Genomic DNA, 27,405 nt, shown 5'->3' with positions numbered 1-27,405 from the left:
TCCGTAATTTACTCTCCTTTGCATAGGCGCCTTGCAAAAAGACGAAAATTATCAGGAAGCGACTTCTTTTAAAGAAATCGAAGATGTTTGAGAAGGAGAAACGCAAGAAAGGAAGAAAGGAGAAGGATAGTAGAAGAAGGTAAAGAGAAGGCAGCCTTTGCTTGGTAAACCAAATCTCTGAGGAGTTGAAAACACCGAGGCTATTCCACGCACGTATCATCGCTCCCGTCTGCAACCGGGTTCGACCCTCTTCAACTCTGTTCGCCCCCTGTCTTCTAAACCCCTTCCCAAGGAACAGCCAAAAGAGACGGGCCTCTCGTTCCCCTGGCCTCGTCATATTTTCATCTTTTTCCACTCTTTTACTATCTTGTTCGTCCTTTCTCGCCACGGTATCGCGTCTCAGATGCGAAAATGGCCGGTCGGCGCAGGCCGAAACGGCTTCAGCCTTTCTGAAAAATGCACCAACGTCGTGGACCAACGTGTACATGCACAGGATCACACACGTGCATGTTTCCTCTCCTGGGAAAGTATTTTAGACCTTGAAAATGCATGATATCCGCCAGCGAAGAAGAGAGACTCGACGAATCGATAACCGCGTACACAATGGCCAGACTCTGCTTATCGGCGCTGTTACACGTGCACCATTCGTGAGTGATGGGAATTTCTTTATGAAAGAGCTAGCAGAACCTTCGAGCGGGATCGAAATATAAGATCGCCACATTTTCTATGCTTCTGTACGTAACCGGCTTCTTTGAATTTTCAGGGAAATATGCAGGTCCGAAACATACTGCGATTCCGCGTTTTATATTTGATGTTTGACGTGATTGGACGTGGATTTTTATGCATTTATGGGAACCTTAAAGGTGGAAAAATCTACAGGATGTAAAAAAGCGTCTAAATTATTCAAAGTAGAGTTATTTTCTAGAAAACAATCTTTTATCATTTGAATAAGTTAGAACTGCTTTGATAACTAATAAATTTGAAAGGAGGCAATGGATTAATTGTTGAGGTTTACTGATAGAATGACGAATGGTTGAATTTGTAATATAAAAATATATTGAAATAAATAAAGGTATAGGTATAAATATAAGTATATGCTGATCCAGATCCTCACTCTTACAGTGTTACAATACAATAGAAGAAGCTATGATATGGAGCTTATTCATATATTTATAGCAAAGGACATTGTCAAAAAGTTAACCTTGTAGCTCTAGCTGAGGGCTGTAACAAGAAGCAGCAATAGAAATCAACTTATAGCTCTTTTGTTGCTTGATCTTGTAATCCGAAACATAATTTATATTCAAGGGCACAATAATATGAATCTCTCCTTATTTCGAATTTTTTTATTTCACTAAATTCTATTCTCTTCGTAACAGCGGTCTCCAGGTCACGGATATACAATGTAGAGTTTTTCTTGAAGTCATTACTTCAACATTAATTTCGACATCTAGTATTATTTACTAGGTAAAACAAATCTGTGTTTAAGTCTTATGTTAATTATGTTCATAAAATATGAATTTACATGAATATATTTCTAAAAAGGTTCAATTGATTTATATTCTCGGTGTCTCAATTTATAATATGAAATAGTTTGTATTAGATTTTATATGAATATTTATTGCGAAAGAGAAAATCATATATTAGCGTATATTGGTAACCAAGTACAAACAATATCGATTGTATCACAATAGTATTGATTGGTTTACGAACAGTTTCATTGATATAAACTTATGTTTCAGGCAAGGTGCAACAAATGGTTGATTGTACAAAATTAAACAAACCGTGATTATTTTCAATTGCACGCAAGATATATGTCTCCGTTGTGTGCATTGTTACGAGAGCGTTACTTTAGCCAGTTCGTTCCATTGATTCTGTCGTAGGGAATAAAGACAAATGACCGTAGAAGAGACGCGTCGAAACATTACCTAAGTGCATCACGTCAACCGAGCTAATTTGTAATTATTCATTGTGAAGCTATTGTTTGACGAAGAACTTTTACACCATTATAACGAAGAACAACGAAATTATCTAAATATCTTACAAGAAAAATCGCTGAAAATGTTCCTTTTCTATGTTATCTAGTGTACACCTTTTTTGTACATTTTTGTCGATTAAAAATCGACATTTTGACTTTTCTATTTAAATACCATTTACTTTTAAACTAATTTCAATTTAAACTAAATTAAGATTGGAAGATGAAAGTCAAATTTGATTAATACATATATTTTCTATAGTTCTAGTTTAGTATATTCTAATAAATTGAGATTTTGTCAGAATCATGACAACAGATTGATTTTGAGTATTATTAAATTCAGTTTTGAGAGCATGTTAAAATAACAGTTTCTTTAGGAACGTAAGAATTAATTATTGAAAACATACAATATAATTAAGAGACATTTTTCAATTAGCTACTAAATATTTTTTAAAACAAAAAAAAAAAAAAAATACAGAATTGACGAAACCAATATAATTTCAAATCAATGATTTATTCTTGTCATAAAATAATAATAGCTGCTAAACGAGAAAAAGATTTTAATTTAAAAGATATGGTAAAAAATTACATATTAATAAGTTTTCGAAAGAAACGATCTTTGTTTTTTACTGTGAGAATGAATAGCATTTCCTTGACAGTGGAAAGAATTCATCGAGCGAAGAGTCTCGCCCTCCGCGTAGTACTTTAGACTTTTCTCTTAACAAACTTCCGGAAAGCAATAATTTCATAATTCTTACGTACGGATTAATTCAGTGAGAAAGTTCACGAGAACAAGTCTGGGAAAGAGAGATAGACAGATAAAGAGAGAGAAAGAGAGAGAGAAAGAGAAAGAGGCTGGTATGCTGTACTGAACGACAGAGAAAAAATTGTTAGCTGGTCCACTAATTGGCCAATCCAGTAAATCTTTGGCGAATCTTAAAATTTCGTAAGAAGGACCGTGAAAAGTCTTTCTTTTTGGCCGGTAAGAACAGGAGAAAAGGGCATGAAAAGAAGTTTAAGGCGAACCCGTGGGAAAGTTGGGAAACGGAAGTTGGATGGCCGGACTCAGGGTTGTACGAGCGAACGAAGTTGAGCAAAAATTAGTGTCGCGTAATTAACTCGGAGGAATAAATTCGCATTAAAACGGCGGCTAGGGACGCAATGGGAAGAACGAACACCAGTGCAAAGCAAAAATCGCGGCCGTAAAAATTAACCGTTTTAAACGTCCCGTCGTGTAACAAATGAACCTTCAGACACACTCGTTTCTTCTGGAAAAACAGAAAGAAATGCCTGTTCAACCGCTCGTTCTGCTCTTTACTGTCCCTCTTCTTGGTTTTTCGCCCCTTCGTTCGACTTTGCGTGAAATACCTTAAATCATGGTCATTGTAGTTTTGTCATTTATATGGTATCCTATTATACGTCATCACTAGACCGTGCATTTTTATGAAAATTATATAATATTTTTCTAGACGCAACTGAAAGAATGGAACATAAATAGAAATTTATTTTATCCCATTAATATTGTACTTTCTTTAATATAAAAATTAATACAAATTAACATAAATATGACCTAGAATGGATTATTATTAAATGTATTTATTGGTGCGTTGAATATTTTAATATTTTATTTGGTTGATATCCATCCGTTGTTCCATTATTATGCCTTCTTTATTTCTTGCATATATATAATTTATCATAACGTAACATTGTGTCGTAAAATATTCGAAGTTATACTTTAATTCATTTGTATAATTCCATTTATTATAAGCGCTTCTCATTCAAGAGTATCTTCACATTGTTATCGTAACGTACTACATACTACGCACATCACGTGACTAGTTCATTCATACGTATGCTCTGTTTCAGCCATTCAGTTAAATTTCTCGTGCCTAGTCCTCTTCGCTCATTCAGTCAATTCGCCAAGCAACTTCTGAATTGCACTTCTAACATAATCGTCCGTCATCCAAAGCAATTGTATTAATTTATAAATGCAGATACAAGTATCAATTTGATTAGGTGATACATATATCACCCTCACATTTTATCGTCATTGTTCGAATGTTATATTATTTTTAACAGATTTAAGCTTCTTTTGAAGGAATATAAATTGATGTGAAATTATTAAAACCATGCCAGTATTTAAAGGAGATATTACTTTCCAATATGCTCGACGTACAAAATGCACACAATTGGTTCAATATATTGGGTATTGGTTAAAAATATCTGTCATGCAACGACCAGTTGAAAAATATTGAACGAATGCAAGATTCGTTTATTCAGTTTATCGTGAATTTGTAATACATCGACGTATTCGGTTGTTGAATTATACGTCACAGGTGAACCCTTTGGAATTGAACGCTATTCGTCTGACCCAATAACGTAAAAATATATAATTTAATTTTAGCCATTAATTCAATCATCAATAAAACTCAGCGTTCTTATTATAATAAAATATCCTAGAAATTGAAAGCTATGCTCATTATCCATATTTAATATTCATATAGATGCTTTTATTCATTTTAATTGTTATTCATAGGCTGGTAGATTAATTCATCAATAAAATTTGACTCGTTCATTGCAATTCTGCTATTCAAAAGAGAATACATAGAATTTTACTATTGAAAAATAAGTATGTAGGTACATAGAAGGTTTCATGAATAAGCTTCAGTTCGTTAGAATTAAAGCATCCCCTGGAAACTCTATTGCTATATCTACTCACAATTCATATTTAGTCTTCATATACATAAATTCATCATCCAAAAGAGAGTAAAAGTAGATATGCATAATGCACATACATACAAGGTTTCACATTTTGTGGTCTGGTTATTCGCGCCTTCGCGTTAAAATCCTGGCGATGTTGCTGTTGTAAATACATTGTCTGAGCGCAACACCAACAGGAAAACGGATTCCAGGCCGTGGTAATGGCATTACGTGCACAATCAACAGGACCGAGCTGCAAATTGAATAACGCTGCAGTGTCGACTGATATGTATCGCGTCTCAGGCCAAACCCAAACATCTTCGTCGCGTACACGCTTCCTCTATCTTCCTATTTTCCTTCTCCCTTCGATTCTAATGTTCTATCGTCCTATCTTCTCTTCTTCGGTTGGTCTACTACCTTGATCTTATTCTCTTTACACAAGGATCGTGATACGAGAATACCTACGTGTCGCAGACATTGACTCGCAACAACTCCACTCACACTACTTGTATTCCGTGACCCGTAATCGGACTGGAAAAATTTTTCCCTATCGAATTTCGCGTTCATGAAATTCTTTCTACTCAATTCCAACAAAAGTTCAATTTGCGAAGAAGAAAAATAATCGCGAATTGAATCTTAAATCACCTTATTTGATTATTAATTTTCTGTTTATCTGAACGTGTTGTTAACACTTTAAAGTGTTTTGCGAAGGGAATTGTAAAATTACTAAATGTATTCTTTTAGCAAATTTCTCAATTTTATTAACCAGATACATGATTAATATTCAATTTAACATAAATGAAATATATTATCAGTATAAGCTTATTTATAAAAAAATGTCACAAGTAATCGTCTAATTCTAATATGAAATTGAAAGTAAAATGATTTATTTGCAGACTTGATTGGCATGGCTTTTGAGTGACCGATATATCAAAGCGAGACAAAAATAAAGTTTGGCTGAACATCAATCGATAATATTTTGTCGCGTCTGTTTCTCTTAATACTTCAATTGTAACACGAACTTGTCAATATTGAAGCTAGCTGATTACGTTCAATCACGATATAATTGTCAATTAGGAAAGACTGACGATTAACGAGTAGTAGTTCAGTTTAATGGAAACAAACATTTTAATTTTAATCGCGTGGTATTTGCGCAATATATTGTTTGAATGTTTGGAAGCGAATGATTTATATGTATCGTCATTTTTTATCGTACAATCTCAAGATCTACTCCACAATCCATCACGTCCCATCGATAATAAAAATCCTATGAATAAGAAGGAAAAATAAAAATCGCACTAATATCCACCAAAAATTTTAACGATTTATCTATTCAATAAAATATATCCGAATCCTTTTACAAATATCGGACACGTTAATTTATACTTTTTAAGGTAATAATTTTTCAGACGGCTTAACAGAAGCGGCCAGATAGTTGGATGTCGTTTCTTCCTTTTGCTCGATCGTATCAAACGTGTCGGCAAGTAAATTTCAACGAGTAGGCACGCGCGCGAAATTACTTTGTGTGACTAACACCGTTTCCATCTTCCTCTCTTTCCGTACTTTGTCCCTTGCGCCGCCGCTTTTCCCTCGATCCCCTTTTTTCTCGGGCGGCAATGTGTAACCCGCACCCGTGAGAATAATGAGAGAGAAACCCACGGCCAGACGGCGTCTCATTAAAGACGGCACATTCAGGTGTCAAGTTTGAAATTTTAATTAGTAAAAAACCAATCCAATTCCACGTCGCGTCTAGCTCAACCCTTTCTCGTTCCTCTGCTTCTTCTCTCGCTCCTGCGAAGCGACCGACGACTGCTCTACCTCAAGCTCTCCAAACCATCGAACGTTTCAATTACCACTGGATCTGATCAGTTTTTCCTGCAAGCTTACAACTTCATGTTTTAACGCTCGCACGTCTATGATCCGAGACGTCTCTGACACATTTTCAACTACTTATGACTTACCTCAGGTAAAACGATGTTTTTATGGATCTGCCGCGAGTCTTGAAATTTTTAATTTCGACGTTATTCTCATTTCAGCGAACGAAATATATTTTGTATTACTGTATCTCAAGAAGATGTCTGAGACAGAAAATTCATATGAGACACGATGCGTGTTAGAAGATTTTTTATATTTTGTTCAACTTTGATATATTTCTTATCGTTAGTAAACTACAGTTGTCTAATTGCAGTAATATTTTAATTTATACATATTTATATCTTTAGAAAAGAAGTAGTGAATTATACATACGTACAAATCTGTATCAAGGTTAACAATTAAGCTAACATCATTTGCATCTATAAATTCGTCTCTTAATAGCTTATCTGAATAAAAATATCAATATAATTCGATTAAAAAAGCAAAGAACAGATTATATTAACCTCTACAAACGAAACCAATTAAACTAACCAATATATAAATAAACGTTATATTAATCATCATAAAAAATTATACTTATTACAAAATGTCCTCCTGACAACAGAGTAAATTCTACTCAAAATAACGTTTTTTTTTTTAATAATGAATAACTCAGAAAATAATTACATGAAGAGTTTCCAATGTTGACATAAAAAAACGTCAGCTTTTTAAAAAAGACGCTTCAACAATCAGAATAAGGGAATAATTCTTGAAAGAGAACAGAAGAGTAGGTTTAAATATGCCTAGAATTACGTGATGTGACTCGTTAGCGATTTATATTTGTTCTTAAGTGAACTTATTCCAGAAGGAAACGACTCTATTGTCAGGGCTGAAATGTGCAATCTAGTCGCAAGATTGCAGTAACACTTGAAGGTCTGTCGTGTAAACGGTAATGACGCGTATTCTCGTTGTGTAGGTTAATTAATGTTTGCGTTACTCGCGTCTGTAGCTAATTATCTGGCCGGCACTCGTAATCCCATCTTATTACCTGGATACGAATGACGTAAGTCTACGCCCGATTCGAATCTCAAGAGTCTTTTAATGACTCTTCCTCGTCGTTACGAGTCAATCGTTTTTCCAATCGAAAGTGCTTTGTTATCTTCGGTTAAACCAGAGAAATATTCCTCTTCTAATAGTTATCGATTCTCTCATCTTTTCGATTTCATCCTTAAAAGATATGCACGAAATATTGTAACGACTATCATATTCAGGATATTTTATATGTATTTTATATATATTTCTCTAGCATATTATGTACATTTTTACACTTTTTAATTTCTCATAAACGTATAAAAACCTGCAGTAATTATATTATTTTTTAATTGTAATTGTTTCTACTTTAATAGGAATCGTTAAAAGTTATTGCAGGAAATAAACCATTGCTTGGTTTTTGATGTGTTAAGGATAAATACAGTGGAACGTTTATAGAATCAATACGTCGTCCATCCCTTTCCTCATTTATTCCTTATATTTTTCTTATTTTAGTGGATCTATTGGCTATTATTTTTCCCTATTTTATCGGATTCATGGATTATTCCTTTTTTTCTTACTCTATTGGATTATTGGATTCATGAAGTGATATACATATTCAGAAACAATGTATAATATAATAGAAGCTTTTATACTCGATATTGTATAACTTTTGTAAATGTTTTTCAACGCCTCTAACGGTAATAGATATATTCCATGTGGTCAAATTTATTATTCTCTTCTGTGTTATGTATATTAATATAGCGGCAATGGGAATACAATTCTGGATTAAGCAGTGGAAACACAAATTAACGTTTTCATTGACGTTGTCAGGCTAACGACAGCGTCGAAACGCCTTGTTTCATTACTCATTCAATAAAATTGCTGGTGTATACCAACCACAGAACAACAGTAACACTGTCAGGGTGCACCGTTGTCCTCTATTGTGCATCCCCATATCCTTTGATGGCGCCGTCCGTGCATTGTGGATTGCTTTCGTTTCACACAATATGTGACGGAACGTGTGGTCAACTTGTATACAAGTCAATTTTGTTTTGCACGTGGACTCTGATATTGAGTAAAAAAATTTGCTTGCACTAAAATTTACGCCGCATCTTCTGATATTCCGCTCCGATATTGATAATTTTCCAAACTGAAAGTTGTATAATCATGAAATAACGTTTTACTTCTTCCCCTTAACGATTCGGTTTTATAAAAGATATTCGATTTGTGAAATTTCTACAGTTTCAATAAGTCGAAATTTTGATTTTATAATTAAGAGAAGTTTGAATATTTAATTATAAAGCATATTTATGACCAACATTATGCTTAAGTTAGTAGAAGGTTTCGTTTCAATTGAAGCTAAAATCATTGTCGATATAATTTAATGCACAATCAATTATTCAATGAAATTGCGTGAATGAAAAAAAGGAATTACAATTCTGATTTGTGTCATATGTATCATTTCTTCTCCTTTTATAAACTTATGATTAACTTCCTCATAGTTTACGTTTCTACGTAATAATATATTACAATTGATTAATTATAGTAATTACTGTTAACCAACAAATTTACTCTTTGTAACTGACAGGGGAAGTTAATCGAATTTTTATAACTTGCGTAATATGTAATTTTACAGTTTCGCTTTGCGGCAGAATTAATTGTAATTATATGATTTAATGACCGGGAGTCATAGAAATTGTTCAATGGGTCTCTTAAACTGTGAAGTAATGTGCGTATATCCTCCTGTAGGCCTGACATGGATCTTACGCTAATCCAGTAGTGGATTATACGTGACCATATACAAAACACATTAAATACTCTCGCTTAAATTGATATTTAACGTTCAATTTTGTATTTCATGATGTAGTTCAAAATTTTCAAAATATAATTTGCATGCTTTAAGTGTGTATAATAGGTACATTAAATATAGTCGAATTTCTATTATATAAATTAATAAAAACATTACCCGATAAGAAAATTTTTTATCATACATTAATCTTTTAGAAACAAAGTTATGCAATTAAATATCTAATGAAGAAAATAATGTTAGAAATAGATAAAAAAGATATCTTCTTTATTTATAAATGAGACAGGGATTCATGCAGTGTCCAAATTAACGTGAAATCTGTGACTAACTTATAAACATTATTAAAATTTAGAACTCGATCCTTAATTAAAAAGAATATTTTCTGAACAAATAACTGTTATTAGTGAAAAAGGATATTAAATTTCGATAGGATTTTGCACAAAATAAAAAATGTCATAGTTTTTGAAAATTTTTTAATTAGTATATAAACATTTGCAGTTTACTTCCTATTTTTTGTAATAATGGATATTGCTACGTGTAGATTTGCCTACGCAGAGAGTGGTAATTTTGAAATTCTGCAACATTCCAGGCAAGCTAGATAAAAGTTTTAATTTTGCCTAGTGAATAAAAATTCGAGTCTACGATTGCCATACACGTTCCTAGTATTACGATCGTTAAATCGTTTTGAAGAAATTTGTATAATACATAACTAACGTTATACAATAGAAAATATTTTAAATAATTCAGTAGATAAAACTCAGATATTATAATGACGTATTAAATTCGACAATTTTACTTTGACGTTATATATTCTTCTGTATTACCGAAAATAAAGCCACTATAAATTTGTTATTTTATTTTATTGTCTACACATATATTCTACACGTCACCGATGCATTTCTTGAAATTTCAATTATTTTTCTAAAATATATGTACATATAACTGCGAACTCCTTTCTTTCCCCTTCAGGTTTTTGATCTTCCAGTTTGGCTTCTTTGGTGTAAATTCTAAACCTTAATCGTTAATAGTTCCAATACTAAGATAATAATAAAAATATATGACACTGCATTTCGCTTTTTAGAATACGAGTCGGTTTGCATGTAATCTTTAACATGGTTGAGGAACAACTGCATCGAATTGCGCATTTAGTCAGGTGAAGGCGAAAAGTTCTCGTAAAACTACCACTTTCATAAAACTCGAAGATGTAATAGAATATATTAAGGAAGCCATTCGGATTAGTTCCAGGCATCGAACCAGGTCTCGCAGTAATATTGGCTGCTCGGAGCGAAGGAAGATTATTGAAATGGCACATTTCGCAAGAATTAATATAAATTCATGCATAGGTTTAACGACACTCCGAGGCCAGAAGAAATGCTCGCTGGCTGCTTCGAACAATATCTGCATAATTAACGCAATCAATTTCTGAGCGCTAGACGGGCTTGCGACTAATTTCATATTCCGCCCGAGAATTAAAAGCAGAAGAATAAGGGAAGAAGGGCATTTAACTGCGAACAAGTCGACGCTGGTTCAATTTTCATTTCTATTTCGTAGAATTACATTTTCGCCTGATCTTATCTGCTTTTACGACCTTTAATCATCCACATCCTCAACACAAGGGGAAAAAGAATTCTTATTAATGCTTCAATGAAACAATTCATTGCCATGAAACGTTGCTCTTGAACGAATTTGCCGTATATTTGAAAATTATAGCGTAAATGTCGGTAAACTGTAAGAAAGAAACATAATATTTCTCTGTTTAAAGTAGTATCTTCGTCACTAGAAAAAATGCAAATCTATTCTCAAAATATTCGAATTGCTAAATGAGTCTCTCAGAAGTCGAACTTATACAACCCCACTTTTTGTTCATTTTTTTAATTTCACTATACGAGTACACGATTAATATTTGATACACGAAAGAAAAATAGTTTCCTTCCATAAATTCACGCGCGACGAAAAAATGATACGATATATATAAAATAAATTCCAAGATACGTAAAAAAAAGACAGAAATCTTTATAATATCATTGCTTTTTTATATTTGTATGAAATTTATGAAATTTGTCAATGTGGCTTCTGAACAATTCAAATAGGACAGATTAAAACTAAAAAGAAACTATTAAAAAATTTTCATTCGTAAAGATAAGAAGAATCAAGATATATTTTAATACATTTATAGTTAAATAATTAACGTGAGTAAAAATCACAAAATCTGAGAAGGAAAAGGTAACTAATTTCAAGACTAAACTGTTTTTGACACTTACATCTTTTTAATATGTACAGTACACCATTTCTTTTTATCTTCACGATTGTGAATTCATAACATATGCAAGAGGCGTTGTGCATTAGTAATATGACAAACGCAGGCAGTAGTCTTCCTTAACAACGTCTCCTTCGCGCGAGACACAGCTATACACTAAAATAAACAGAAGCAAAAACGCTTTCATCACGTCTACAAACACAGTGATGAGAGAAAGAAGTCGAATCGCCGAAAAGTTTCAAAATTTTCGTCCATCTCGATCTTGTCGTTGCCACTTATAAAAATTAAAAAGCTTCTTTGTTCAAGAATCGCATCGTGAAGGCACGGTGATGTTTTGATCAGACGGCCGAGAAGGAAAAATCTGGAGGAGCAGAGCGAAGAAAGACGACGACGGACAAGAAAGTGGGAAGGAAAATCGAGGTCCAGAAATCTGACAGCGTCTTTTCTGAACGTAGAGAACCGCGTCGCTTTTAGTTGGTATTAACGGGCTTTGAGCGTGTGGACCAGTCGCATGGAACTATCGTGTCGCGACAGGACACTCTCTACCGAAGAAGTTACAATGGCGGAAATCTCGCGCGAGAAGCCGGAAGGAAAAGAATAGAAGAAACTGGCGAAAGAGACAACTGAGAGACGAAACAGAGATAGAAAGGAACGAAGCTGTTAGGCAAAGAGGGACGGGGGGAAAAAAGGGATTTTTCCGGGCTATACGTAGACTTTAGCACGGTTAGAATAGGGGAACGAGCGCTAAACTGACAATAGCACTTTTTTAAAGGTGCGCTGCTACATTTAACAATGATACGATCCACGCCTGCACGATGCCGCTTTCTCTACCAGTTCAGTACTTTTCATTTTCACCGCTGTCTTTTCCTTTTCTTAACCGTTCTTCGCAGTCGTATACACTCAAACGACTCATCCAAACTATCCTCTCGCGCCGCATCCCTTCTATGTATACTCATTCGCGTTTTCACTCGGTGGATCATCCATTCGCCGCTCGGAGAAACCCCGTGACAGTTTCTCGGGACCACGGGACTCAGCCTATCTTCGAAACGGCTCTCCAAACAATGGGCAATGCATTTTTCTGATTAAAATTTAACGATGCGACCGCGGTGTGTCGAGATGTGGTGAAAGTATCGCTGACACAATGAAATATCGTGATAGACTTTCAATCCAATAGGATTAGGGTATCTGTGGTATTGACAATTTTGAAATATAGCGAAAAATTTGCTAGTCGTTATATAATTGTGAAAAGTTTCTTGTATAGCTATAGTTACATATATATTTTAATATCTATTTATTAAATAATTTGTCAACAAATCATGACAAAACGAATTCTCCTCGTCGTTCTTCTGTATCAATCGTTTCTTCTGTACTAGAGTTCTGTACTAGAGAGTTCTGTACTAGTACTTCTGTAATAGATTTTTCGATATTGCTTCTACTATTGCTATACATTATGTGTGTTTATCGTTTTATAGTTAATGTTTTGTCTCATTATTGTTTTGACGATTTAGTAACATCGATATTTTGATTTCATATTTTCTAAATATTTTAGGTACCTATAGAAGTTTCATCAATGCGATTCTTTGTACCTGTCCGTAATTCAGAACAATGTAATTACAGCTTCAGCTTTCCGATGAAATACGATAATCCTCTTATTTAACGTAACATTCTTTCTCTGTTATTAATATTCGTGTATCTGATACTACTGCAAAATTTTGCATTAATTCAATGTTCCATCGGTATCACAGATATATTGTGACACAAAAAGAATCATTTTACGTGGTACGGTGGTACGTTATACATTTTTAGAAAAGAAGCGAAAATCCATAAGATATACGTTTTCAGTATTCTCAAAGAATCGCAAGATGATACCCGAGACTTTGATTAAAATGCAAGTGTCAGCGAGCATGTTTAGAGCGAAGAGAAGAAGGTTCTATCGCATCGCAGCATCAGCAAACTTTCTTCTTTGCTTCTCTGTTTTTGCGAAATCTTTTTTTCGAACATCCTTAACTTCCAGGTTTCGCAAACATGCCACGCAGCTTCTATGGACAGAAAGCTCGAGGAAAGGAGGAATAGAGGCCTCGAGCTTTGTGAAGGGTACGAAACACGAAAGGAGCCACGAGTAAAGGCGAGTAGAGACAGGGGAAGACGAGAACACAGGAACAAGAGGTCAAAGAGGAGAGAAGGACCTAAGAAGGAAAAGAAGGAAGACAGATTGCGAAGAATAGAGGGTTGGGCAAGAGATTAAGGTGGCCACTCCTAAGCCTGGCGCCAAAAATCCTGACGGCACAAGCTTTTCGCGGAGCTCGAAAGGAATGAAATACCTACCACCTTTTTCCCTTGTATGCCTTTCCTAGGCCAGTCTCTGCTTCTTCGCATTACTCGCCGACCTCTGCCCTCTTAACTCGTCGTACCCTTCCGACTTTACTTTTACCTTGTGTCACCTTGCTGCCAAAAATCACGATTCAGGCCGTTCTCGTTTGGACTAATGGTCTTCGTGCCTGAAATATCACGTCGCAGAGTAATCCAGAAATTTTATACAATAATATATATCTTTGGAAATATAGCGTTTTTAACGTAAATATTTATTTTATTAAGTTCCGTTAGGAAAAACTGAAATGATGATAATGGATCACTGATTGTAATGTTAATTATGTTGGATTAGATTACCTTCTGTGTAAGAATTGGTGAGCTGACTGTGATGGTGGTGTAGATCAAAACTTTGAGAACTTGGATTTTTTGCTTTAAACATTATTACAAATCTTTAAAGCATTATTTTCTATGCACGTATATAAATTGTGGTTTATTTATTAATTTAAAAAGATATATATTCTTTGATACACATACATATACATATAACTTAGGTAAATATGGTAACAGGATGTGAGTTAGATTCTAGTACAATAAAAGGTTCAGGATAGCGTGGAAGATAAAATTTATTATGTGCCGAGTATGAGATTTATATAATTTTTTCATCAGCTTAAAGTAACAGATATAAATCTCTAAAAGCTTTTTGTTAATCATTTCATACCGTTAATACTATATTCTCTGCAAGATATTGATTTTCGTAACTGGAAGCATTTGTACGAATATCCGCGGAATTTTTAATATTTAAAATTTTTTCAAATCCGAATGCGTTTGATAGATCGAAAAAAATGTGCCATGGTAAAATTAATACCGTGAAATTTGATACCAGCAATTTTTCTGTTAATTACGTGCTCCAGTGTATACATAGAACTGAAACAGCTCCTTAAGGAACCGAATAAATAAATTTTAAATCAACTAATCTCATCGTGACGAGAGTTTTCAAGCTTAACGTGATATTATCGTTCTATTATTAATAACGGAGATACACCGAGAAGTGTCGTAACCCTGAAATAGCCAAAAAGTTTCTGAAAGAAAAGTTGACAGATTTTTGACACGTGGCGTACAGTTTACGATTCATAAAAGAGAAATAACCGGCTTGGAAGTTCGAAACAAGTTTCTCCGGTATTCATAAAGTTGGCCACACGTATCAGCGATCTCGATTTTCCACCTGTCTCGTCCCGTTAAAACATTTCCTGTCTCTGGTACCGTGCAATAAAATCGGGAAAAAAGAGAGACCGAAAAAGAGGGAAATAATAAATGCACGGTTCGTTGAAGTCCGTTGTTTACACGTTTCGGGCTGGTGGTACTCGATTAACGATGAATTTGAATGACGTCTGGCGGCAGAAGATCCCGATTTTCGGCTCACCTCGATTTTCGCGAATTACATTTCGTAATTGAGGAGAGAGGACGGGAGAGAGAAAGAGTCAAGCAGAGTAGAGCAAATGAAGTATATGTAAATAATGAGGGTGGGAATGAATACGTTGGAGGGACTGTGGCTGCACTAATGGCGGGTGCAACGGCCGTTGAAGGGCCACCCGAAAATAATTCCGTCCTCTATCCTACCAAGAGAATCCCCCTCAGGCCGCCCAATTATCGTGAAACGCCTACCTACTATTTCGCGCTTCAGGCTTAAGCAAATGAAAAGCGACGCTTGTCCCTAGACAATGCGACCAACGATAAATCTTGGCTAAAACAAAGCAAAAAGGATCGATGTTTTCTTCGCCAAACCTTTGTCTTGATCTTTCTTAATATCTTTTATTTCTCGTATTTCATTTTTATTTTAATTTCTTTTTTGTCTTTGCAATTATTGTTATTCGGCATATTTACACACTGCTCGGGAATTGTTGTATACAGATTTTTGGTTGCAAAATTTTACACGAGAATTTATACACGGTTTTAGTAACATTTATATGGGAGGTAATTTTTTGAAAAATATTTGACACATGCTTTTTTTTATCGTTTACATCGGTCGGATGAAAACAACCATCAAAATTGGGGATTGAAACTATTTTTTTTAAATACCTTGGAAACTCGTGGATGCAGAAACATTTCCCTTTCGAATTACGCGTTAAATAGAGAATTCGGTCGTATAAAGATCGTAAATTCGATCGTCAAGTAAGTTATATGGAAAATTGTAAATTAATTATCGTATAGATTAAACCAACCAACGTTTATAATTGTTTCAAATTCTATTACTTATTTCTGGTTATAATTAATCATAGACTAAAGTTATTATTAGTTCCCAAACTCATAATCTGGGTAGTCCTTAGGTTTCTATTTGTTGATGTACTACGCAACTGTTGCAAACTGAACCGTCTTGCGAGCGGTAACATTATATATGTATTTTATACGTTATATATTATATTATATTCGCTTAACACTGTAATAGAATTATTAATTTCTATTTCTATAATAAATGTAGAAATATTTATACACACAAAAAGACACATACAATAGAACGCTTTTCTATAGTAACTGTTCCAAAACTTCCGTCAGCTAGTGTATCTAAACGTAACAAGTAATACGGTGACTGTCACCTTTTCTTGTTCCGATTTCTTCTTTTCACGTGATTCATTATCAGTGGAAACTTGTATTGGAGTGTACAGAAAGGCAACAGTAGAAGGATTTCTCGAGGATTGAATCAGCAGAAGTTTAACGGAAACAGTATTTCGTGGTACTTTGCGCGCAATCACTACTGCATATATAAATGCGATGGAACTTTTTGAAGCGAGTCAGCCTTGGAACGTGCATGACGATCCAGCAAGACCGTGAAAAGGAGATGTAAAGATAGAGAAACTTGGGCAAGGAGAAGCAAAGGAAGGATGAAGAAACGATGAAAGAGAAGATGGGTAAAGTCGGTCTTACAGTGCGCGGTTAAACTTCGTGAGCGAGGGAATGGTAGATGGCAGAGGGGTAGCTTCTTGACTTTTCAATTTTCTTCCACTTTTCTCTCGTATCTATTTCCCAAGTTCTTAGCAACCAGCCGATTTAAGCGATCACAACTAGTCAATAGAGTTTGATTTGCCTGCAGACAAGTAATATCTGGAAAAATTCTGACAGCATTTGAGAAGGTTATCGTGATCAGCTTAGATTTGCTCCGTTTCATTGAAACAATTTGATATCATTCAGACGTATTGTAATCAATGTCATCTTTCATATTTGGCCCTTACATTTCCGATTTTTCTTTATTTTCATAGATAAAAGTAAACTGCTTTTGAAACATATAAGAGTTAAATTAAGTGAACTGCATATTTTAAGAATTTTTCAATATTAGTAGCATAATTTTTTAAAAACCAAATAATTAATCTTGATGGAATTGATAATTTTATATTTCGTATGGCTCACATTATAATTTACTAAATTTCTAATAAATTCGTTTATCATTATTAACTGTATTTTCTATAAGAATTAAACGTAATTATAATCAGTGCATTTGATAAAGTTATCTGTCGCGTACATTTATCGCTTTGGTTATGGCAGGAAATAGTTTATTCAATTTACGCCTGAAGACAGCCTTGAGGTATGAAATCCGGATCGGTCGAATACAAAGCTGGGCTTGTCGAACAGTAATTACGTTGCTTAATGCTAATCGACTGGTTTGGTTGTAAACAGGACATGTTCGTTTGTCATTTGTAACGATTGGGATTTAAAATAAGACTATTAGTCCCTGGAGAAAATGAAACTCAACAGAAAATTATCATTCCAGTACCTTGTCTTGCACACATACATACACGTACATACATTTCTGATACGGACTCACATTTATCCATTATTTATGTAACCATTAGTTTGTCTGAAGAGTCTACAATTTTTATTACTAATTACCGATGATGATTTTGTTATCCAATTAGTAAATTTATTATAATACTATATAATTAGAAATAATTAGTCTATATAATTAGAAATTCCAGGTACATATCTACAACTAGAAAATTAGATAGATCGACTGCAGTGTAATTAGAACTTCAGGTAAAGCTGTAGTATTTATAATTAAAAATTAGGTAAATGGGAATTAAGTTATTATATAGTTATTTTATTTGAAAGTGTCATATTATGAAGCTTTTTGAAAGATGGTCGTAGGAAATGGAAAAAATCTTTAAGATGGCATTCGTTCTATCGCCATATTGCTAAAAATGTTTCCAAGGATCTAGCCACGAAGTAGAGATGGCAACGATATGGCTTCTGGATAAGAGGATTCTGAGGGATAGCACGACATTTACCTCGAAAGCTTCCTCATGATATTATTTCTAACATAGCGGAGCTTCGAGTAGGAATCTGTTGCCAAAATTGTGATGGAACTAAATGGAAATGATTATATTGAATGAATATTATTAATCTTATCATTAGAATGCGGATATTTATAAACTTACGGGAAATTTGAAAGTAAGAAAATGTACAGAACACAAATACTATACGAAAATTAAAATTTATTCAAAGTGCAGCATGCTTTATAATACAGTTCACATTTCTTTTTATTATTTTCATGAAAATATGAATTAAAACATTATTTCCGCTATAATCGTAGCACCGAAGGAGAAGAATAAACGAAATAATGAATTCATCAGTTGTCGCTATTAAGATCCATTCATGGAAACAGGTGAAAAAAAATTTCTAAAGAATTTGTTTGATATATCTACATGTAATTTCGCCTACCTTATACATCTTATCGGAAAGACAATATTTGTAATAGCTGAAATACTTTTCAAAATTCGTATTTACTTTCGTCCTTTTCAACTCCTCGCCGAGCACTTTTAAAAGGTTATTTTAAAAATATTCCTTGAAGAGGAGCATAGTCGGAGAATCGGTTCTTCCTGCTCAGTAATGAAGAGTATCAACGATAAACTTATCAAAGACTGTTCAAATACCAGATCGACGTGAAACAGAATCGAATGATTCGTATCCCGGGGAAGATCGGCCGAGTTGATAAACGAATGAATGTTTTAATCACCCCTCGATTATCCGTTCATGGATGAAATTTTAATTTACGAGGCAGGAAAGTTCTAAAGAGTTACGCTCTCCGCGGAAAATTCGTTCGCTTTATGTGCTCGCGCCTCGAAAGTTTCAGTTTGACCGTTAAGCCCCCGAAGGAGAACGACGGGGACTGAATGGGAAACAGAGAAAAACCAAAGGGGAGTGAAAAGAGGAACGGGGACTGGAACAAGAGTCCGGAGAGAAGTACGAGGCAATGGGTTCGTCGTATCAAACTGGTAGATTGGAATTCTAATTAATACTCGCAGATTATAGATAAGGACGCGAAAAGAGAGGAATCGAGGTGAAATAGGAAGGAAAGATGGTACAACTATGATTCGTTCCTCGTCCCTTTTATCTTTCACGCCTCTTCGTCGTCCCTTTAATACATTCTTCAACTTGCCAACTTAATCCTCCGGATGAATCACTGTTTCACAAATCTTCTATTTTCTGCAAGATATTTCTCTCTATCTACATACTTTTATAAATAATTATAAATTATAAGTTTGATTTTGCTTAGCAATCTTCCGTGACAATATTCTAACCGTTCAATTGAATACTAAAATAAATTAAAAGTCATTTTACTGTAAATTATCTACTTCTATATCCTGTATTTTTATTGTCTGGCCACTTGGACTCATCATCTTTTAATATCTTAATTGTATCAAATTTTTAAAGTAATGGTTATTTCAAGAATTATTTAATCGTATGAAACTACCATTTAAAGAAACTACCATTTAAGAAATAAAACATATTATCACTTTCTGAAATCAATTTTGTACAAAGTATCTTTTAATAACCTGATTTACATTAATCTTAATTATTTTCGTCTTTGAAGATACGCATCTTTATGTTCTGAGCATTACCACTACAGATTTTTATTTTTCATTAGATTTTAGTTATTACATTCGAGTTTAGTGATAGCAACATTGACAATAGCCTTCAATTTCAATCAACACCTTTCTTGATAGGTACTAGGATTAAATAAAACGAATAGTTGTCCCAATAGAAACTTAAAATACTCCGATAAGCACGTTTTGAGGAACATTGTGAATAAATTGTACTGCAGTGAAAAATCTTGACACTTGACACTCTTGTGTTTGACGAGTTCATTCCGCTCTCGATTCATCGAACGTCCATAAGCCAATACGTATTGCATGGTATATACCAATGTACGCTCTGCAGATCCCATTGTATGCATTATTGACACCTGCGTTTATCTGACAGTACAGTAACGATCGTAAATATTGAAGAGGCTAGATCTTGATATTTTGATCTCTCGTTTTGATTGATTCAGCATCCGAGTAAAACGAAACGTGCTCGAAACTACTTATACAATTTTGTATCTGGTATTTTTATCGCGAGTAGTATCGTCTGGCTCGTCAGCCAAATATATTTGTAGCGAATTTTTATTTGAATAACTATTTTCCGTAATTTTGAGTCACACTATAAACTTATTTATCGATCACAATTTTTATGGGAAGATGATATATTTATTAATTAGATCAATGTAAAAATAAAATAGTTTTTGTCATATATGTCAACGTTTTAGAATGGGATTAAAAAACATATAAAAGGATAACAGCTGATAAATTTGATTAGTTTTTAGATGCTATACTTATACAAAGATGTTTTAGATTTCTAACAAATATCAAAATGTAGTGATTTCATAAAAAAATTCGCATAACAAAATTAATGATTGCATATAAACTCTCTTCATCTTTGCAGATAATACAAATTCTAAAATTTCAAAATGTTTCGTAGAAATATTTACGATCAATATCATTTACTAAATATTTCTCAATTCCAATTTCATATTATCAACAGTTCTCTCAATATGGCTACAATCTTCGAAGTATCCATTGAATCGATCCGAACAGATTTAATATAAAACCAGGAACAGTATACGAAAAAAGACGATGGCAATTTTACGATATTCTTAATACGTACAAATTGTAGTATTTAAATGTAGAGAATATCCGCAATAACGGAAGAATATTTGACAGTCTGCAAGATAGCCGACAACGTCAAGCATATGGATGGCGACGCTCCGAGTGTAAATAAAAGGAGACTCACGCCAGACAAAGTATTCTCCTTCATCTCTTTCTCCGCGTTTTCAGTCCCTCTTCCGTCTTCCTCTCTTTCTTAAACTTATGAAAGGAAAGAACATAGCCAACCCTTCAATGGACGGTACCAAGCCAAATCGAGAGCCAGCAAAAGTGGAATTGTGAAATATTAATGCGACTTCCTCCAGCGTTGTACGTTGATCCTCTGCTCTTCTTCTTCTCCTTTTACTTCCTCCTCTTCTTCATCTCCCTCTGTTACTTTTTCTTTCTGCTCTCTCTCTCTCTCTTTCTCTACCTCTCTCTTCCTCCGCTCTGTTTTCCTCCTTTCCTTCGTACCTTAGCATTTCCGTGCACACACGACTACCTTTTCCACCTTATCATATAACATGCCGACACACATAACAACGAATATCACCGGTTTTCCGTGTGCACCAGGTAGTACATAGGTCTTCAGAAAGCTCCGTCTGGAGAAATGAATTTGTAAATCGATCGTCTTGGAAAAGAAATTTAAAGATTTCTATGTTCTAGGGATATAGTTGAAACTCGTACTTTACTGTATTTTTGCGCGTATGTCATAAAATTTTCAAATATATCAATATACAATTAAAGCGTATTTTTGTAATTCGTAGCACAACAGAGTTCAGGGAGATTCTATGGTCCAAAATAAGGAGAAAATTAAGAGTAATACAAGCACATTAGAAGTTTTATTTTTTGAAAATTTGTTGGATATACGTGAATTAGATTAATTTCGAATTAGATAAGAGTGAACAGTTTGCAGAAGGAAAAAGGTATCTTTATTCGAAGTTCCGGGAATTATGAACCATGGTGTATAAATCAAAACTTCCAGAATTCATGCTCTCAGGTGTAAACCGTGTCATTTAAGAAGGTACATTTTTATGTTTCACCAGCGTTGTTCACCTTACTTCATCAACGGTCGAGTGACACATTAATAATGACTGTGGTAATTATAAGATATGATATCAATGTGTCTTCCGACTCTTGAGAAAGATAACGAAATATTAGGATATACTCTGTCAGCAATAAATATTAAGATACTTGTCCTCGCTATCTTTATTTTCTAATTATTTCATTATAAATCTGCAATTTCATTCCCATCGTATGTATCGTATAATATAAGATACTAAGTAAAATAAAATTTGCTACACGTTGCCAATAAACGTAACGATGAGATGTCTTGATATTCTACTTATGACAGTATATATAATGTCCATCAAACGTAGTTTATAAATTTAAAAGACCATAAAAGCTTGATATTCTCGATTGCAACAAATCGTGAGAAAATTCATATTGTACTACGAAAATATCCTTCGAAAGGTACTTTGCTAGTTAACATTGCTAGATTCGACGAAATTAAGTTCGTAGCAATTAGCGTATCATATAGATACATTTGAAAGACACGCTCCTTGATGTTTCTTCTTTTTCGAATGGCTGTTTCAGGAAGGTGAGAGGGGATACTTAGAAGGACTGGCTTCAAGGTATGCAGACCTCTTCAGAACGCATTACGGAGACGTCCTGGAACCGCTTGAGGAGCTACGCCGCCGTGAAACAAATGCTTCTCCCAGAATGCCCAACACTCAACTCACTACCAGTCATTCACAGCCCATTTACGTGCCCGGAAAATACTCGGTGAGTAAATCCGTCTCTTTCTTTCGCTTCTTGATTTTCATCCTGTCCTTTCTATTTATCTTTTACGACTCTCTCTTCCTTTTCCGCTTTCGTTTCTTCGCTTTGTACGAATTCCCCCGTTACATATGCCACTATAATTACGCCTATTTTTCCGTTTCACCGTTAATTATAGCTCGTTCTAAAGTGCATAATAGTTTTTAGTCGTGTAAGATCACGCGATAAACACGGGGCATTCCGTTTCTGTAGGAAGAGAAAGAAAATGTTACGGTTGACTTAGCTTTTCTCAACTTCACGTAGTTTCGTAGGAATGTATATTTTCTAATTGCATTTAATTATTAGGTCGCGAATATTTATGCGAATTCGTATTTTTGTAATTGAAAAAATGGAATCTAAGTAGAAAATTGTCGTACGAAATATAATATAATTATTGTATTAAATGTAATACATAAATTAAATATCATAACAAATGCTGTATTTTGCATATTTTATATATCTTTGCATTTTCAAATTTTCCATAAATACATGAAAGTCAGTAGTACATTAATTATATCCTGTAATTATAGTTATTTCCATTTTTATAAGAATCTGTGAAAGTTGTTGCGCGAGTTATCGTAATTGAAAGAAATTAATTAAGAAGGAAACGGGAAAACTTATGAGGTTCTTTATAATATAAAATACTAGTTCCTTTATGAAATATATGAATTTGTATCTTGTAATAGAAAATAATAAAAGAAGCTATCTGATTTTTCAAAATTATGAGATTTTATTGCATAGATAATTTTGTGTCGATTTAATATCAACACCGTTATTATATTATATTCTGTTTTCAAGAAAAGGGATAAAAAAGAATTAAAGAAATTGTTTCGACCACTCGCGGAGAGACGCGATCGCGAGGAAGCACATCAACAGAAATCGTAAATTCCCGTTACGATTAGATAATCGACGCTACGAAATGATCGATTCCTTATTTCGGTTAGGATAATAGAGGTAGTTAAATTAAATATGGTACTGATATAACAAGTTATAAATCACAGTTTCTTCCAACAACATTGTAAAGAAGACAGAAGATACGCTGGTGCGTATGTATAAGTTAAGTAAGTGACTGATCTAAGGGTGGAAACCCGGTCAAAAGATGTTGACTGTTTGAAAGATGGAAAATCAGTGAAGTTCGGTGACGATGCTGTGGCGGAGGAAAGCTAAGGATGGGTGTGTCTAGCGCACAGGACCATCAGATTTGTTGATGATAATTTTGGCTAGGAGAGTGAGGGAAATAGGCTTCGTTGTTAATTGGTTATTTGCTATGTTGATGCCCTCGAGATAAAGTTGCTAGTGGGAGGTCTCATAAGTGAGAAAAACCAACTTCCTCGTGTCAACCCGTGGTGGACAATAAAATTTAGAAAACAATTCCGTGAAAGAATATTTGTTCGGTCTGAAGGACCTTAAGTAGAAAATTCCTGAGATTTATTGAGAGTACGCAGCAAGGATCTGAAGACTGGCTACCATCTTGCCCGCGGTGTGTGACCTGGTTTAGGTAAAAAGTCGGCCGACGTAACAGAAACTATAAAAATTCTAAACACCGCTCTCAAAAGTTACTTAGTGTAGTTATCCAAATATCTTCAAGTAGTATACACGCGTTTTATCCAAATTCATATGATATAAATCAAGTATAAGTCAGACGCTGATCTTGAAGATACGGAAATCTTAAAGGGCTCGATCCTTAATTCGAAGTGTCGTTTATATTTCTAGCGTTTTCCCATGTCACTAGGATTGAAAATACCTGGATTTATTAAACACGTATCACTTGATAGGGAATAATCTACTGATATTACATACCTTCTCTTTTGCTCTTCAACTAGAATAATGTTAACAGAGATCAAAGATTTCTCAGCATAAAATAATAATAGAAATACATATGAAGTTTGACAAATCAAAAAATTTCACTATATTTAGCGTAAACACGTTTAGCGAATTCGTTGATCTACTAAGGAATGAAAAATACGCGTTTTAGCGTAACTACCGCATGCTAGGATAAATTCCTTAAATAGTTTCATCTGAAACGAAGGACATATAGTAAATTGTTGCAGAAATACGCAACAGGTGGATTTTCCGGTGAATGACTGTAATTCGACCGAATTGCTTATTGAATTTTGACATTACTGCATAATGTAACGCATCGCCAGGGAATATACGGTGTTTGTATTAAGGTATCGCTAATATACGCTCGATTAGGCTTAGCATTGCGTGTTAAATACATGTATAATATCGTAGTATTACATTACTTAGCTTTTCTCGACTTCACGTGTATGTATAATATCATGTATAATAATTCATGTATAATTTCATGTACGATATCGTAGTATTTAATTGCGTACACCATTAGTTGAATGCGTCATTCAAGAGAGAGATTATGTTTGAGTTATCGTTATGATTCTTATGTGACATGAGATTAAAAATGTCATTCAATATTTGTTTAATATAAATCTTAATAAAATTAACATTTGTTCCGTAGAACTTACGTATTAGCTTTTTTAAAAGAGATAGAGAGATGTTAATCATAAAATCAGAACAAAGTAAACAAAAATTCTAAACGATATTTAAGTAATGTTGTTTTTTATTTGGTAATAGCGTTTTTCTTTATCGAATTTTACAGCATGCGCATACAGTATAAGTAGCAGTTATTTCATGTAACAAATAATAGCAAAATGAGTAAAACTTGTAAGCAAAATTTATATGAGGTTGTTTTCCATCTCAGAACGTACAATTAATTCTCTTGTTACTCTTCTAGTTGTTATGGCTATACAGGTGGGAATTATGCTTTAAACGTTTACGATCCTTCTTATGAAGAAAATTGATTCAAACGCAGTCATTGATAAATGTATGTAGAAATTGGGGCTCTCTTTGTAAAATTACAAGCCAAATGGTACGTATTGCTTGCTCACTGGAATTGTGAATCCCAAGTTGTGAACGGCAAGTAGTGTGCCATTCTAATTGCGAATATTGCGAATATTGTTAAATTAACACTTTTGCTATGAAAAGCTAACCGTTACATCTCTCGTACTTTGTTGTACTAGTTTTACATGATATGCCGCACAATTTCACTTGTGCACATGCAAAGTGAACTAACAATTAATGGATAAGGTGAATGTTTTATATAACGCTTAACATCGATGTAGTCTTATTTGGTTATTTATCGTAATTAATATATCCAGGGATTTTCCTATTTAGATTTTCTTATTAATGTGATCAAGAAGTAAGAATACTTGCTGTTAAATAAGATATAAGAAATCAGTTTAAATATGTAGATTTCTTCTATAGATGAAATTTATCTTTCGCAACAAAAATACAATTACCACTTAGCTAATTTGCGACTCCTTTTTTATTACAATTGACTGATATGTTGCGTAACTTGTCATTAGCTACTGTACAATTTTAAATATTAATTTCTTAATTGACGAACAATTTTTATTTATTAAATTTCTTCGATTCACTGTAACAAAAAAGAAGAATTACATAAGAATACTTAAAGGAAAGAAGCAAAGGTTTGGAAGAAAAATAAATCACTTACCGAGCACTTAAGTTCTGTTCTTTGTAAGAGGGATTTAGCGGTAAGTAGTTCACAAGAACTAAACACTTTCCATCGTGGAATTGAAAGTCCTCCGGGGGCAACTTGCCGAACTGGTTTAAGGGGATTAACCGTGTAGATCCATTGATCCTGTTTTAAATCAGTTATTGCTCGATGCTCAGGGTTTCCACGTGGTTAATCGAGTTTTCTATCGATTATCGATTAAGGCTAATCTTTTCAGAGATCTATGGAGTTATGATCTCAAGGATTAATTAAGTATTCCGTAATAAAATCTTTGTGTATTCGAAAACGTGCTCTAATAATGGAGATCTATTGCACTTTCTTTTATTTGTCTTTCAAATTATTATTAAACTGTAGTAAATATTTGTACCTCTATGAGAAACTTAAATATACCCGAACATACAGAATTATTAATTTAAAGGAAATATTTGGAAAATTTGAAAGCAATTTCTAACTAAATATTAAAGAATTATAACAAGAATCATTGAATGACACTATTCCTTTTTTTCTTTCCACTATAAATTCTAGTATCGCGCAAGCAAAAATTCTTTCAGTAGAAAAAGCCAGAACTAAAGAATGTCCCCTATTTTTGTCCAGCCCTCGAGCTGTCTGAGCGATAAGGAAGAGGACGAAATCTATGGCTTTGGATACGGAGTATTCAGCAGGCAGATGCTTCAACAACGACAACAGAAACTTGCTCTTGCCGCACAAAACACCACTGCAGTAACGTCAGGTGGACATCAACAGCCTTATCAAAGGTAAGCTACGATTATTCTACATTTGAGAGATACCATTCTTATCTATAATATATTCTGAAAGGAAAAGGGATAGAAAGACTTTTGTCTTAGCGATATGTTAAAGCGATAATTAAACATCGAATGTAAGTTTGTAGCAAATTCTAGTAAATAGTAAAGTATATTATTGCTATATTTTTTAATAAAAAAATTCAATTTCCGTCTTAGCAACTACATAAAAAGATAGTAAATGTTAATTCTAATTACTAATTCGTCACCAATTTGTAGACTTTTGATAAAATTCACATACTGCTACAGTTTCGAATCGACCAAAGTGTCCGAATACTTACAAACGATAACGTATATGGATTTTCGATGAAATTTGGAAATTGTATGTTTGTGAGCTCTGTTTACAAGCTAC

At 33.9% G+C, this 27,405-nt stretch overlaps 1 protein-coding gene across 2 annotated transcripts in view; it reads left to right on the top strand.

Moving 5' to 3' along the window:
• Positions 1-27,405, top strand: part of LOC126920560 (SAM and SH3 domain-containing protein 1-like) — a 377,086-nt gene that overhangs the window by 265,766 nt on the left and 83,915 nt on the right. For both annotated transcript variants that reach the window (XM_050731139.1, XM_050731140.1), the window contains 2 exons: positions 22,479-22,667; positions 26,848-27,008. In XM_050731139.1, coding sequence (XP_050587096.1) covers positions 22,479-22,667; positions 26,848-27,008 — 350 coding nt within the window. The remainder of the gene's footprint in view (positions 1-22,478; positions 22,668-26,847; positions 27,009-27,405) is intronic.

This window comes from Bombus affinis, chromosome 9 (assembly GCF_024516045.1).
Source record: "Bombus affinis isolate iyBomAffi1 chromosome 9, iyBomAffi1.2, whole genome shotgun sequence".
Lineage (NCBI taxonomy): Eukaryota > Metazoa > Arthropoda > Insecta > Hymenoptera > Apidae > Bombus > Bombus affinis.
Note: the sequence above shows the minus strand (reverse complement) of the source record. Positions and strands in the feature narration are given on the sequence as shown.